General features: G+C 38.4%; 1 protein-coding gene across 1 annotated transcript; it reads right to left on the bottom strand.

Annotated features, from left to right (window-relative positions):
- Positions 1-344: 344 nt before the first annotated feature.
- On the bottom strand, positions 345-3940 carry LOC110542314 (S-phase kinase-associated protein 2-like). The gene is made up of 2 exons (XM_060374731.1): positions 3395-3940; positions 345-365 (listed from the first exon to the last, which is right to left on the bottom strand). The coding sequence occupies exons 1-2, from the start codon at positions 3938-3940 to the stop codon at positions 345-347; spliced, it is 567 nt and encodes a 188-aa protein (XP_060230714.1).
- Positions 3941-12690: the final 8750 nt, after the last annotated feature.

Raw genomic sequence — 12690 nt, 5'->3', positions numbered from 1 at the left:
TTCTCCAAAATAGACCAGATATTTGGTCACAAAGAAAGCCTCAGCAGATACAAGAAGATTGAAATAATCCCTTATGCTCTATCATCTGACCACCATGGACTAAAGCTGGATCTCACAACAGAAATATCAAAAAGCCCACACACATATGGCAAATGAACAAATCCCTACTCAATGACAGCAGGGTTAGGGAAGAAATAAAGATAGAAATTAAAGACTTCCTAGAATCCAATGTGAAGGCAAAACATTCCAGTCTTATGGAACACAATGAAAGCAGTGCTAAGAGGAAAGTTCATAGCACTAAGTGCCTTCAAAAAAAAAAAATTGAAACATTTCATACAAGCAACTTAATGGTCCACTTCACAGTCCTAGAAAAAAAAAAAAGCAGACACAGCCAACAGGAGTATATGGCTGGAAATAATCAAACTCAGGGCTGAAATCAAAAATAAAAGCAAACAAAACTATTCAAATAATGAATAAAACCCAGAGCTGGTTCTTAGAGAAAATCAACAAGATAGACAAACCTTTAACCAAACTAACTAAAAGGCAGAAAGAAATATCCAAATCAGAAAAATCAGAAATATAAAGGGGGTCTTAAAAACAGACACTGAGGAAATCTAAATAATCATTAGGTCTTACAACAAAAGCCTATATGCCACAAAATTTGAAAATATAAATGAAGTGGACAATTTTCTTGATAGATTCCACTTACCATTATTAAATCAAGATCAGGTAGAAAGATCGAATAGTCCAATATCCCCCAAGGAAATAGAAGCAGTCATCCACGGTCTCCCTTCTAAAAAAGTCCCAGGGCCAAATGGTTTCAGCACGGAATTCTACTAGACTTTCAAAGAAGTGCTAACTCCAATTCTCCTCAAATTATGTCACAAAATAGAGACAGAAGGAACATTAACAAACTCATTCTATGAACCTACAGTCACCTTGATACTTAAACCACACAAAGACCCAACCAAAAAAGAGAACTTCAGACCTATCTTATGAGCATAAATGCAAAAATACACAATAAAATAATTTCAAACCGAATCCAAGAACATATAAAAGATATCATCCACCATGACCAAGTAGGCTTCATTCCAGGCATGCAGGGGTGGTTCAATATATGAAAATCCATCATATAAACAAACCTCATATTGCACACAAAGTTGAAATGTGTTAATTCTCAGGAGAGACTACCTCAGATGTTGCAAGCCTCTGCTGTTTTCTGTCTAGCCCACCACACACATAGCTAACTTATTGGTCATCAAAATCAAATTTTACAAAATAGTGACTAATTAAATAGAATAAAACTTTATGACAAATACCATGAACATTGTTAACCAGGGGTAATTTTTAGAGCTTCATTCTATATGTACTTAATTAGAAGGGCACTTGGAAGTTGGCTCAGATTTTTCTTTAATCAGCTATTTTGAAATAATACGCCCACCTAAAATTTCCAAAGACCTCACTAATACTTAAGCTCTTAGGGCACAGCACTGATTGAATCTTCCCTCTATTTTGGAAAAAGTAACACTTCATAATTGTCCCTTGTAAATGGTTCCCTAACCTACAGGTGGAATGAAGGTAAAACCAATGGGAAAAGTAACCAAGGTCTCTGGCAGTTGGATATGCTGCCTGTGTTCCTCATCCTCAAGGAAGAAGAAAGAGCACCCTGCATGGGGAACTTCACACCTAGGTGGGCTTTTGCAGTGTCAGTCAGTCGGCACTGGATGCCTCATATCTCTGGCTTCTTTTTGTTATCCGTAAGTTGGCCTTGCAATGGTGTAAATCCACATGATCATCTCCTTAGATGATTAAAAAGCATTTGACAAAATCCAACATCCATTCATTTTTAAAGTCTTGCAGAAATAAGAGATACAAGGCACATACATAAACATAGTAAAGACAATATAGAAGCCTATAGCCAACATCAAAATAAACTGAGAGAAACTTAAATCAATCCCACTGAAATGAGGGAAAAGGCAAGGCTGCCCACTTCCTCCATGTCTCTTCAACATAGTACTTGAAGTCCTAGCTAGAGCAATAAGAAAACTAAAGGAGATCAAGGGGTTACAATTAGGGAAGAAAGAAGTCAGAGTATCACTATTTGCAGATGATATGATAGTCTACATGAATGACCTCCAAAATTCATCCAGAGTACTCCCTCAGCTGATCAACAGTTTTAGTAATGTGGCTGGATATAAAATTAACTCAAAAGTATCAGAAGCCTTCCTGTATACCAAAGACAAAAGAGCTGAGAAAGAACTTAGGGAAACAAGACCCTTCACAATAGCTACTAATAACATAAAATACCTTGGTGTGACACAAACCAAACCAGTGAAAGGCCTGTTTGAAAAAAAAAAAAAAAAAAACTTCAAGTCGCTGAAGAGAGAAATTGAAGAAGATATCAGAAGATGGAAAGATCTCCCATGCTCATTTTCATTAGGATTAACATAGTGAAAATGGTCATACTGCCAAAAGCAATGTACAGATTCAATTCAATTCCAATGAAAATACCAACAGAATTCTTTACGGAACTTGAAAGAAAATTTCTCAACTTTATATGGAAAAACAAATGAACCAGAATTGCTAAAATGATCCTATATAACAAACGATTGTCTGGAGGTATCTCCATCCCCAATCTCAAGCTGTACAACAGAGCAATTGTAATAAAAACCGCATGGTACTGACATAGAAATAGAATGGTGGATCAATGGAATTAAAGAGAAGACCCAGAAATAAACCCACACAAAAAAAGGATAATTGATTTTTGACAAAGAAGCCAATACCATTCAATGGAAAAAAAGACAGCATCTTCAACAAATGGGTGCTGGTCTAAATGGATATGTACATGTAGAAAAATGCAAATAGATCCATACTTACCACTCTGCACAAAATTAAATTTATCCAAGTGGATCAAAAACCTTAACATAAAGCCAGACACACTAAATTGGTTAGAAGAAAAAGTGGGGAAGACCCTAGAACTCATTGGTACAGGAGACAACTTCCTGGACAGAACACCAACAGCACAGGTTCTAAGATCAACAATCAATAAATGGGTCCTCATGAAACTGAAAAACCTCTGTAAGGAAAGGACACTGTCTTCAGAAGAAAATGACCGCCTACAGACTGGGAAATGATTTTCACCAACCCTATATCTGTCAGAGTGCTAATATCCAGAATATATAAGAACAAAAGAGGTTAAAAAGCAACAAATCAAGTAATCCAATTAAAAAATGGAGTACAGAGCTAAACAGAGAATTATCTGTAGAGGAATATAGAATGGCAGAGAAAGAAATGTTCAACATCCTTAGTCATCAGGGAGATGCAAATCAAAAAGACACTGAGATTTCACCTTACACCCATCAGAATGACTAAGATCAAAAACTCAAGTGACAACACATGCTGGAGAGCTGAAATTTTTACCCATTGGTTGCTCCATGAAAGATCGTGGGCAGCAGAAGGCGATCACCCCTCGAGAAAGCAAGCGAACAATCACATCGGGTTGAAGATCTTTACCTGTGAGATCAAGGGACTCCCAGAGGGACTCATCGAGTGAGAGGCGATACCACCTCTTGCAAACTCCAGAGACCCTCAGCAGTGCAAGGAGGCTCAGGCAGGAAAAGATCCCAAGGAGCAGCTCATCTGGAAGGGAGTCCCAGGAAACACCTAGAAAGTTCTTTCCATTGAGCATAGGCTTACAAATGATCAAACAGTCTTTGTCAGTCCCTTTGCTTTTTAGCCATTTCCTTGGAGGGCTCTGGGGGTGGCCTAGGTTTGAGAGCAGATCTTGTGGGATATTCTCACTGTCCATCTCCTCCTCCAAAGCAGAGGCAGCTTCGCCTGATAGACACTCAGAAGTCTTTCTGGGATCCCATCTCCACTTGAAGCTCCTGGTGACTTTGCTACTCTGGTCCGGAATCCCCTGACAGTTCTTCCTGTGCATGGTTTCCACTAATTCAGAACTTCTGAATGTGTGTGATTAATCAATGAGCTGCCTGACTTCCTCCCAGACTCTTGCTCCAGGGAGCAGTGTAGAGTGATCTCCAGAACCCCAGCAGCCAGACCCGCTAAACTAGCAACGTTCCATCACTACCATGTCCCTCATTCTTCTTTTCAAATAGTCTTCTTTCTACTTTATTATCTTTCCGTTCAGGCCTTGTGGAAGTGGCCACAGACACTCTGTAGTTATTATAACAGTGGCCACATTCTATCCAGAACACGGTATTTCCTAACATTCTTTTCTATCTTGTGACATTTAAGATCTTTCCATCTCTTCTTCCACAAAGTTCTCTGAGCCTTGGAAGTGATGGTAAAACTGTTCCACTTAGGGTTGAACACTCAACAGTGCCTTATTCTCAGAAAATGAATCACTGTTTACCCATAACCCACTATAAAAATAAGTTTCTTTCACCCAGCCTGATGAAAAACAAACAAACAAACAAAAAACAAAAACAAAATCCCCACTAGTCTACAAGGATAAACATAAATATTAAGAAGGTGCTTTGATTACCTGTTCCTTTTGCAAGACATCAATAGTAAGTTCCCTTCTAGGGCCTATAGGGTCTATATGTTCCCCAGTCAGGGGCTTTTGACCAGGTTTATAAGAACAGGTATGTATTTCCTCCTGTAGAAAGGGCCTCAAATTCAATGAGAAACCTTCCCAATGTGACCCATTTTATATAGTTCCTCATGTTGTTGTTACCCCGAACCATAAAATTGCTTTTCTTGCTACTGTATAGCTATAACTTTGCTGCTGATTTTGAATTGCAATATAAATATCTGATATGCAGGATACCTAATATGAGAGTCCTGTGAAAGGGTCCTGATCCACAGGTTGAGAACCACTGCTTTAAATGTTAGAAAATAACTACTGAGAAATATGAGAGAAAAAAAAAACTTGATATCTGGAATGAATACTGGGTTTGATTAAACTTCAAATAACTCTAATTTTAGCCTCCTTGATATTGGTTAGATACCAAGAAAGGCATCGGCATCCTTTTGGAACCACAGTTTACTGTACAATGCTGTCTCCTATTTTGAAGGTCCTAAAAATTAAGAACTTTTTTTCTAGAAAGAGCCTTTTTGATAAGTAAAGCCTTCAAGAGAAGTGTACTTTTGTTTATAAATTTGTACAAAATATGTGAAATAAGATTTCCAAACCAGTGGATTTATTTGAGTACAAACAGAATCAGTACAGCTGTGGGGATCAGGTACGGAGGGGAATGGAGTCGGATGAGTAGAGACTGGGGACCATGCAAAATCCTGGGAATCTGACTCCAAAGAATAGACTAAAAGGTACAAATCTAACTTTATTGTCCAGTATGACAGCCTTTAAATGACTGACCATCCCATGTTAACCTCAAGCAAACAGTAACAATCAGTAAGGTTGGTGTGACTATAAAGAAATGTGGGAGATGTCCAGGAGCAATGCCACCTGGGAAACTTCCATAAAAAATGGGGAAGCAGTTACTGTCCTAGCCTCGGAGACTTCACTAGTGTGCTAGGAGTCCACAGTAGATCAACACTGCATGCAGTGGATCAAGACCTTTCTAAGAGTTGTAGGTGTCACTCTCCATTCCCTATGGGCCTCCAAAAAGCTTACCTTGACATTTACACATACAACAGTCTCCACTTTTCCATGGTTTCACGTTTTGCAGCTTCCAGCAATGAGCTTTGATCTGAAAATATTGATATTTTGTGTGATTCTTTTATTTTATTTTTTTATTAATTACACTTTATTCACTTTGTATTCCCCCTGTGGTTCTCTCCCTCCTCCCGTCCCAAACCCTCCCTTCCTCCACCCTCTGCATGCATGCCCCTCCCCAAGTCCACTGATAGGGGAGGACTTCTTTTCCTTCCTTCTGATCCTAGTCAAATCGGTCTCATCAGGAGTGGCTGCGTTGTCTTCTTTTGTGGCCTGGTAATGCTGCTCCCACTTCAGGGGGAGGTAATTAAAGACCAGGCCAATTAGTTCATGTCAGAGACAGTCCCTGTTCCTATTAAATGGAACCCACTTGGATTCTGAACTCTTTTGTGGCCTGGTAATGCTGCTCCCACTTCAGGGGGAGATAATTAAAGACCAGGCCAATTAGTTCATGTCAGAGACAGTCCCTGTTCCTATTAAATGGAACCCACTTGGATTCTGAACTGCCATGGGCTACATCTGTGCAGGGGTCTTAGGTTATCTCCATGCATAGTTCTTGGTTGGAGTATCAGTCTCAGGAAAGACCCCTGTGCTCAGATTTTTTTGGTTCTATTGCTCTCCTTGTGGAGTTCCTGTCCTCTCCAGATCTTACTGTTTCCCACTTCTTTCCTAAGATTGCCTGTACTCTGCCCAAAGGTTGCCAGAGACAACACATGCTGGAGAGGTTGTGGGAAAAGGGGAACCCTCCTCCACTGCTGGTGGGAATGTAAACGTGTACAACCACTCTGGAAAGCAATCTGACACTTTCTCAGACAAATAGGAATAATGCTTCCTCAAGATCCAGCTATACCACTCTTAGGCATATGTCTAAAACAAGCTCAAGTACACAATAAGGACATTTGCTCAACCATGCTTGTAGCAGCCTTATTTGTAATAGCCAGAAGCTGGAAACAGCCAAGATGCCCCTCAGTGGAAGAATGGATGCACAAATTGTGGTATATCTACACAATGGAATATTACTCAGCAATAAAAAACAGGGAAATCATGAAATTTGCAGGTAAATGGTGGGATCTGGAAAAGATCATCCTGAGTGAGCTATCCCAGAAGCAGAAAGATGCACACGGCATATACTCACTCATATAGACATATAATATAGGATAAACCTACTAAAATCTGTACACCTAAAGAAACTAATCAAGAGGGAGGACTCTTGCTAAAAAGCTCAATTCCTATACAGAAAGGCAAACAGGTTGGACATCAGAAGAAGGAGAAATGAGGGAACAAATCAGGAGCCTGACACAGAGGACCTCTGAAAGGCTCTGCCCTGCAGACTATCAATGTAGATTCTGAGACTTATAGGCAACCTTTGGGCAGAGTGTGATTCTTTTAAAAGAGAATAAACCCAAGTGTATTTTTTATAATGCTGTAGTCTTATAATTGTTTAATTGGTTATTTTATTTTATTTTCCTTATTATAAATAATGTATAAATTACCCTATACCATAAGTATGCATATATATTTACATAGATAGATAGATAGATAGATAGATAGATAGATAGATAGATAGAGTGTACATATCAATTGGTATCAGTGGGGATTGGTTCCAGGACCCTCACTCATGCCAAAATCCTTGATATTAAGTGTCACAATATTTCCATAGAACTGTGTGAATCCTCCCACAAACTTTATATTCTTTCAGTTACTTAGAATATTTGGCACAGTGTAATGCTCCATAAATATTTGTAATACTATATATTTTTTTGGAATACCTAAAGTTATAACATCTATACATATTCAGCAGAGGCATAGTGTTTTTGAGACTTTCATATATGAGTACTCTATTTGAACCATTTCCAATTCTCCTTCTCTCCTCTCCAAATTCTTCTATATTACTCCACTACTCAAATCCCCAGCTTCTTCAACTATTGTGACATACACACAGATGGATCGATAGATAGATAGATAAACAGACAGATAAAATTTTCTGAGTCTATTTAGGGTTGCTTCAGGTGACTCGTCCCCGAGGAATGTTGAATCTCCCTCTTTGAGCAGCTGTTAAATGCCTATAACTTTATTGCCTGTAGCACTTCTTCTAGGGATGAGCTCTTATAAGAGTTCCCTTATCCATACTGGCATGCCAACTGGTGTTATCCAGAAAAAAGCATGGAATGATTTATTTCAAGACTTGAGAGTAAATAATACCCAATATTAAGAAGTCTAGCCAAGCTGTCTTTTGAAGTTGGCAGAGAAATAACGACATTTCAAGACATTCAAAAAGGAAGGCAGTCCAAGAACGTTAGTCAGCACTGCAGAAGATAACTAAAAGAATAAGATGGACAGATTCAATCATGAGACTAATAGAAAGAATAAAGGTTGTGAGAGGAATACATGAATGGATGGAAGCTGTGAAGGAATCCCTCATGTTAAGAAAAACATTTATTCCTAATACCTTCCAAAAATATCAAGGAATATATCTAGCCAAGAAAGTTAAAGACCTCTGCAACAAAACTTTAGACACCAAAAAAAAAAAAAAAAGAATATGAAAAAAAAAGATGAAAGACAGAAAGCTTTTTATGCTTGTGGATGAGCAAAATTGATACAAAACAAAACTGGGAAATCAATCCTAAATTTTATATGGAAACACAAAAGTCTTCTATAATCAAAGTTATTTTGTTTTCTGATTTTAAAGCAATAATGGATGATTTCGCTTGATTTGTCTTCATTTCAAAGAAAATTTAAATTAATATTTTAATGTAAAATACTGAAAGTGTTAAGGCTTTTTCAGTTGTACTCTTCATAAGCACAGATCATAAGACACATTCAAGTCATATCATAAGGCACATTCAAAATGTGATCATTGATATATGTTCTTTTTTTACTTATTTTTCATTTTTTGAAAATAAATTCTCTTCTCATACAATATATCCTGACTATGGTTTCTTCTCCCTCTACTCCTCCCACTTCCTCCCCACCTTCCCTGCCCTCTGGATTCATGTCATTACTATCTCTCATTAGAAAAGAGCAGTATTCTAAGAGATAAGAACTAAAGATGACAAAATAAAATATAAGATAAAACAAAAAGTATCAGATCAATCCTGAACAAGGTGACCCAACAAAAGACAAAGAGCCCCAAGAGTACGCACAAGAATCAGGAACCCACTGGTTTACAAACTCAGGAGTCCCATAAAAATACTAGGCTAAGAGCTTGTCTATACACAGAAGATCTGGTTCAGACCTGTGTAAGTCATATACTTTTTGCTTCAGGCTCTGTAAGTTCATATGACCTTTGTTCATGTTTATTTATAGGAATCTGTTTGTGTTTGTAAAGTGTACGTGTGAGAGAGTGTGTATGTGTGTGTTTGTGTCCCCTCCATGCCCTAGGGCACATACACTTTCTGCTTCCTCTTCCAAAGGAGGAGTTTACTGAGCTCTGAGTGAGGAGTTTGATAAACATCTCATTTAGAGGGATGCATTTCAAGGACTTTCTCTTTCTGCATAATGTCTGGCTATAGGTCTCTGAATCTGTTCTAGTCCTCTTCAGGAAGATGCTTTTTTGATGATAGTTGAGTAAGGCACTGCTCTATGAGTATAACAAAATCTCATTAGGAGTAATTTTATTGATGTTATTTTAGACCAGTGATGTTTGGTTTCAACACCTGTCTCTGAAATATCTATTCTCTGGTCCTTGGTCATCTAAGCATTGTCAGGTATGGGGTTCCATCTTGTGAATTGGGCTTTATGTCAAAGCAGATATTGGTTGGCTACTTCCATAAGCTTTGTGCCACCATTGTCCTAGCATATCTTGCAGGCAGGACAGATAGAAGGACAAATATTTTTGTGGCTGGGTTGCTGTTTACATTTTTCTTTTGGTAGCCTGTAGAGTACCTTAATGTACCAAAGCAGCTAGAGCATAAAGTGAAGATACAAAATTGTTATTAATACTAATGTATGTAGAAAAGTAATATATCAGTAGTTTTCTTTGACTAGCTAGTCCCTCAGTGATTGACACAGAGAGACTATGATTTATTAATAAGCTGTAAGCACTATGCTGGGCAGGTTCTGAACTATTCTAATCCTTTTACCCTTAAAATCCACATAAATGTTCATCACTTGCTAATCTGATGATTCCCAGGAAGCTTATGCTCCAGCAGTCTGTCCTCAGGGCCCATTTTCCTAGTGGATCCCATCCAATGGAGCTCCTTCTTTCCAGCTCTTTCTCTTTGTCTCATGGTAACTACCCCTCTGATCATAAGCCTGGGAACCTAAGCTTTGCTTACATCTCTTCTGCCCAGGTATAGGCTTCAGCAACTTTATTAACCAATTAACTTTGAATTTGAGCAAAGTTTACACAAAAAAACTGCTGTGTATTTTGATATTCTTGTCTCAAGTACAACCAGATCTTGGGAGCCAGTAATTAGGATTATTACACATAACACTAGACCAACCCTCAATAATTCCCCCTTCTGTCTAAATAAAAATGCTCCTTTATGTACAGTAATAATATACATACAGTAAGAATAAAATATGAAACAATTATGAAAACTATAATGTAATAATTATGTTCACAATGTCCATTCTGTTTATATTTGGTAACTTAGGAGAAAATACTCTACTATCTGACCTATCTTGATGAGTTCAGAGTATGTACCCAAATTATTTCTTATCATAGCTTGTATTTAACAACTCCAAAATTCTGTTTAGAACTAAAAATATCTGGAGGAGAGGAAGCCAGAGGGCAGAAATTGACAATGGAGCTGTATGAACAATAAGCATGTGATCATGAAGGCTGGCTTGATGTAACAGAAGGAGCTCAGACAGGAACTATTTTTTTTTGACATTTCAGTCTTTTTTTATTTTACAGTTCATTCTGTGGTTTCTACAGAAACAAAGTTATACCATAGTTTGAAATGGGCAGATACATAGAAAGAAGAAAAATGATACATAATTGATAGATGATACACACATGAATGATACATACATGAATAAGGATAATTTTTCTTTTTTTATTTTTTATTTTATGTTTTTTTTATCAGTTACATTTTATTAACTCTGTATCCCAGCCGTGTCCCGATCCCTCATTCCCTCCCAGTCCCTCCCTCCCTCCCTCATCTCCACCGTGCCCCTTTCCAAGTCCACTGATAGGGGGGACCTCCTCCCCATTCATCTGATCCTGTTTTATCAGGTATCTTCAGGACTGGCTGCAAGGCCCTCCTCTGTGGCCTAACAGGACTGCTCCTCCCTTCGGGAGTGGGGAGACCAAAGAGCCAGTCATTGAGTTCCTGTTAGAAATAGTCCCTGTTCCCCTCACTTTGGCAAACCAATTGGTTACTGAGCTACCACAGGCTACATCTGAGTGGAGGTTCTAGGTTATATCCATACATGGTCCTTGGTTGAATGTCAGTCTCAGAAAAGACCCTGTGCCCAGATATATTTGGTCCTTGTGGAGCTCCTATCCTTTCCCCATCAGACTAACTCCCCTTCTTTCTTATGATTCCCTGTACTCTGCCAAAGGTTTGGTCATGAGTTTTTGCTTTGAAAACACTGCTAGTTAGAGTCTTTCAGATGCGCAGAACTCATTGGCACAGGAGACAACTTCCTGAACAGAACACCAACAGCACAGGATCTAAGAGCAACAATCAATAAATGGGACCTCATGAAACTGAAAAGTTTCTGTAAAGCAAAGCATACCGTCATCAAAACAAAACGACTGCCTACAGATTGGGAAAAAATCTTCACTAACCCTTTATCTGACAGAGGACTAATATCCAGTATATACAAAGAACTAAAGAAGCTGAAAAGCAGCAATCCAAGTAATCCAATTAAAAAATGGGGAACAGAGCTAAACAGAGAATTCTCGACAGAGGAATATCGAATGGCAGAAAAACACTTAAAGAAATGCTCATCCTCATTAGCCATCAGGGAAATGCAAATCAAAACGACCCTGAGATATCACCTTACACCCATCAGAATGGCCAAGATGAAAAACTCAAGCGATAACACATGCTGCAGAGGTTGTGGAGAAAGGGGAACCCTCCTCCACTGCTGGTGGGAATGTAAACTGGTACAACCACTCTGGAAAGCTATCTGGCGCTTTCTAAGACAAATAGGAATAGTGCTTCCTCCAGACCCAGCTATACCACTGCTAGGTATATACCCAAAGTTTGTTCAAGTACACAAAAAGGACACTTGCTCAACCATGTTTATAGCAGCTCTATTTGTAATAGCTAGAACCTGGAAACAACCCAGATGTCCATCAACGGTGGAATGGGTACAGAAATTGTGGTATTTTTATACAATGGAATACTACTCAGCAATCAAAAAGGAGGAAATCATGAAATTTGCAGGCAAATGGTGGGATCTAGAAAAGATCATTCTGAGTGAAATATCCCAGAAGGAGAAAGACAAACATGGTATATACTCACTTATATAGACCTATAAGATATGTTAAACATAATGAAATCTATACACCTAAAAAAGATAATCAATTGAGCGGACATGTGGTATGATGATCTATCCTCGTTTAGAAAGACAGATGGGATGTGCATTGAACGTATGACAGGAGTCTACTGAGACAGGAACTATTAATGCAAGTAACTTGGAGTGTATAGCTGAGAAATAGCAAAATAGTTTAGAGGGTTACTGCCCAGTTACTATGCTTTAAAGCTTTTTAAAAACCCAAGAGGTGTCAATCTCAATTATTTGGAAACTAGCTTGGTAGAGAACCCCCTCCAGAGTTTAATGTCATTTGCACAACCTGAAGGCTTCATGTATGCACCAGCTGAGCTTCTTCATGTTCAATGAATTGCGTGTGTAGCTATTATCCATAGAAATTGGGCCCTGCTGTCAGTTCGCAGAGAGCAACTGTCTTAGCATCAACCTAATTTGCTTGGTGATCCTTATAGGGCCTCCTTGGCCAGCAACTCAATTTGAATGTAAGCCTTTACTAGTACTGGAAGACTTTTCTGGTGACATGGTGAACAAAGCAATTTTAAGCAGTATATATATGTTCTATATGCTTTAAAGCATACGCATATGCTTTATATAATATA

Source organism: Meriones unguiculatus, chromosome X (assembly GCF_030254825.1).
Source record: "Meriones unguiculatus strain TT.TT164.6M chromosome X, Bangor_MerUng_6.1, whole genome shotgun sequence".
Lineage (NCBI taxonomy): Eukaryota > Metazoa > Chordata > Mammalia > Rodentia > Muridae > Meriones > Meriones unguiculatus.
Note: the sequence above shows the minus strand (reverse complement) of the source record. Positions and strands in the feature narration are given on the sequence as shown.

Excerpts from the sequence above, each read along its gene's own strand:
- LOC110542314 (XM_060374731.1), bottom strand. The coding sequence starts at position 3,940 with ATGCACAGGAAGAACTGTCAGGGGATTCCGGACCAGAGTAGCAAAGTC. Across the intron at positions 366-3,394 it reads ATTTCAGCTCTCCAGCATGT|GACTGTGAAGTGGACCATTA; the intron begins GTTGTCACTTGA and ends TTTTTTTTCTAG.